This window comes from Myotis nattereri (assembly GCF_964212035.1).
Source record: "Myotis nattereri genome assembly, chromosome: X".
NCBI classification, from domain to species: Eukaryota; Metazoa; Chordata; class Mammalia; order Chiroptera; family Vespertilionidae; genus Myotis; species Myotis nattereri.
In genome coordinates this window covers 134374489-134377151 of record NC_138078.1, presented here as the reverse complement: position 1 = coordinate 134377151, position 2663 = coordinate 134374489, and the positions used below count along the sequence as shown (strand labels likewise).

Genomic DNA, 2663 nt, shown 5'->3' with positions numbered 1-2663 from the left:
TGTGAGACCTAAGAACACCCTTATAGAGTAGCCCTAAAATTCTCCATTTTCAGAGCCACTGAGGGTGTGTTTCTCAGCTAAGGATACTCACATTCCCCCTCTTCTTTTTTCATCCTCATAGGAGGCGTGAGGATACTTTCCCCAATTGATTTTTAGAGAGTGTAAGGGAGGGGGTAGAGAGAGAGAGAACGAGAGAAAAACATTGATGTGTTAACGACACAGTGGTTGGTTGCTTACCACAAGCATCCAGGCCTGGAGCAGAGATTGTAACTGCAACTGAGATATGTGCTCTTGACCAGGAATTAAATGCTCTGGTGGGCAGGCTAATCCTCTAACCACTGAACCATGCCAGCAAGGGCCTCAGATTCCCTCTCTTTATCCAACTGGTTGTTCCCCATGGCCCATCTCCTGCCCACAGTCTGGTTGACGTCCAACAAGAGTCATCATGCCTCTTGGTTAGAAAGGGATCTCTGTAATCTCAAGGAAGACCATCAGGACTCAAGGGAGGATCAAAGCCTGTTTGAAGTGCAGCTGTTTGGGAATGAGGACTTGGTTGTGTCTGTCTCCTTATCTTTGTCCCTCTCTGCCTTGTTCCCACGCAGCCTAGAGAAGGTGTGTGCTGCTGAGACACCAAGTCCTCCCCAGAGCCCTCTGGGTTCCTGACTCTGCCTCTGCCATGGTGGCCCATGTGTGTAGCCAGTCTGAAGATGAGGGCTTCAGCAGCCAAGATGAACAGGAGACAAGCAGCAGAGAGGACTCTGGAGATGCTGAGTCGTCACTCCATGATGCCCTATATTTGAAGATGACTGAACTGGTGGAGTTTCTACTCCTGAAATATCGTGCAAAGCAGCCAACTACTAAGGCAGAAATGCTGAGTAGAGTCATAAGAAAGTATCAGGACCACTTCCCTGAGATCTTCAGCCTAGCCTCTGAATGCATGCAGCTCCTCTTTGGCATTGATGTGAAGGAAGTGGACCCCAGCAACCTCACCTATGTCCTGGTCACCACTTTGGGGCTCACATATGATGGGATGGTGTCCAATGGGCAATCCATGCCCAACACTGGCCTCCTGGTCATGCTCCTGAGATTGATCCTTGCAGAGGGTGACTGTGCCCCTGAGGAGAATGTCTGGGAAGCACTGAATGTCATGGGTGTGTGTGATGGGAAGGAGCATTGGATCTATGGGGAGCCCAGGGAGCTCCTCACCAAAGTTTGGGTGCAGGAAAAGTACCTGGAGTACCGACAGGTGCCCAACAGTGATCCTGCACGCTATGAGTTCCTGTGGGGCCCTAGGGCCCACGCTGAGACCACCAAGTTGAAAGTCCTCAAGTTTTTTCTCAGGGATTATAGAAAGGATCCCAGGTCTGTCCCATCCCTGTTTCAAGAGGCTCTGAGTGATGAGGAAGAGGGAGCCTGAACCAAGTTTCCCCCAGGCATGTTTCAGGCCCACATCTGACATGATGTGAGGCCAATTCTTCACTGTGTTTGAGAAGGGGGTAGTCAACATTCTAGGTAGTGAGGCCCAGGGAAAGTTGGAGGAATAGGGGCTGTAGTATCTTTGGGTTTAGAAATGTATCCTTGATTTGTGTCGAAATTTTCAAATGTTGTTCCTTTCCATAGACGTTTCATAAGCTTCAGTATCTAAGTTTGTGACTGACGTTGACCATACATTTATTTGTACTATCTAGTTCAAAAGAAAGAGTTTTGCTGTTGTGTAACACAAATTGGGACACTTTCCATCCTACTCTGTGATCCCAAACTAGATAATATGGCATTGGAAAAAGATTTCCTTGGAAATGTGAAAGACCTCATCGGTACAAACAATGGGTTCAAGAAACAAAAATCAAAGCAAAAGGTTGTTAATTCTTACTTCTGATCCCTTTTTTGTCTGTCTTTCTATGAAACAAACTGTATAAGGATCCTTGGATTTGCTTGGTTCATTCAAGAAAGTGGAGGGATTTAATCTGAATAAAGATGGTTCAGTGGTTCATTTAACCCCCAGACTGAGCCTATGTCCTCTGGAAGGCCCTGTGTTAGTAGTGGGGACACCAACATAAGCAGGGCACACCCACACACAGGATGATAGTTTAGGAGCCACAGTCATGTGAGGAAAGTGGTGAGGTGTCCCCTAAGTTCTATAGAACAAGTAATAGAAGGGGAGAGGCAGTGGGGCTCCAGGGGACAGCACTCAAGTGTAAATGGCTTGAGCCAGAACAGTTTGGGGCTTTGGGAAGCTGTGTTTCCCTTGTGGGGGTTGATTGTAAAGAAGCTGGGTGGTGGCAGTGGCTAGACTCTGCAGATGGTGTATCTTGGATGTAAACGTCTGAAATGGAGAATTGCTCTGAATTTCCTTCTGGATCATGTATAAATCAGAGAGAAAAATCCACCCCAGTCAGGAAGGGAAGGTTGTCTGTCCTGTGCTTCTGTCTCATTTCAGAAGAACACAGTGAAGAGATAGGTGTTTTATCCCCATTAACCACAAGGATTTCCTGAGCAATAAGGGTCTTGCTCCTTAAAACAATGCCCCTAAGTTACTGGACATGCACTCTTTTTTTCTGGCCTGGGAAAGCCAGGGCTGACTCCATTGAATTGACAATTTATTACAGTTACCCTCTGTTTACCTCGGTCAACTATAAGCAAGTGCTGGATATTAGTGAGATGAC

The 2663-nt window shown here is 46.9% G+C and overlaps 1 protein-coding gene across 1 annotated transcript; it reads left to right on the top strand.

The window, feature by feature from the left end:
• Positions 1-676: 676 nt before the first annotated feature.
• Positions 677-1534, top strand: LOC308510999 (melanoma-associated antigen 10-like; the record flags this gene model as incomplete). The annotated part of the gene is made up of 1 exon (XM_081081017.1): positions 677-1534. One exon carries the CDS (start codon positions 677-679, stop codon positions 1415-1417), a length of 741 nt encoding a protein of 246 aa, XP_080937143.1. The 3' UTR covers positions 1418-1534.
• Positions 1535-2663: the final 1129 nt, after the last annotated feature.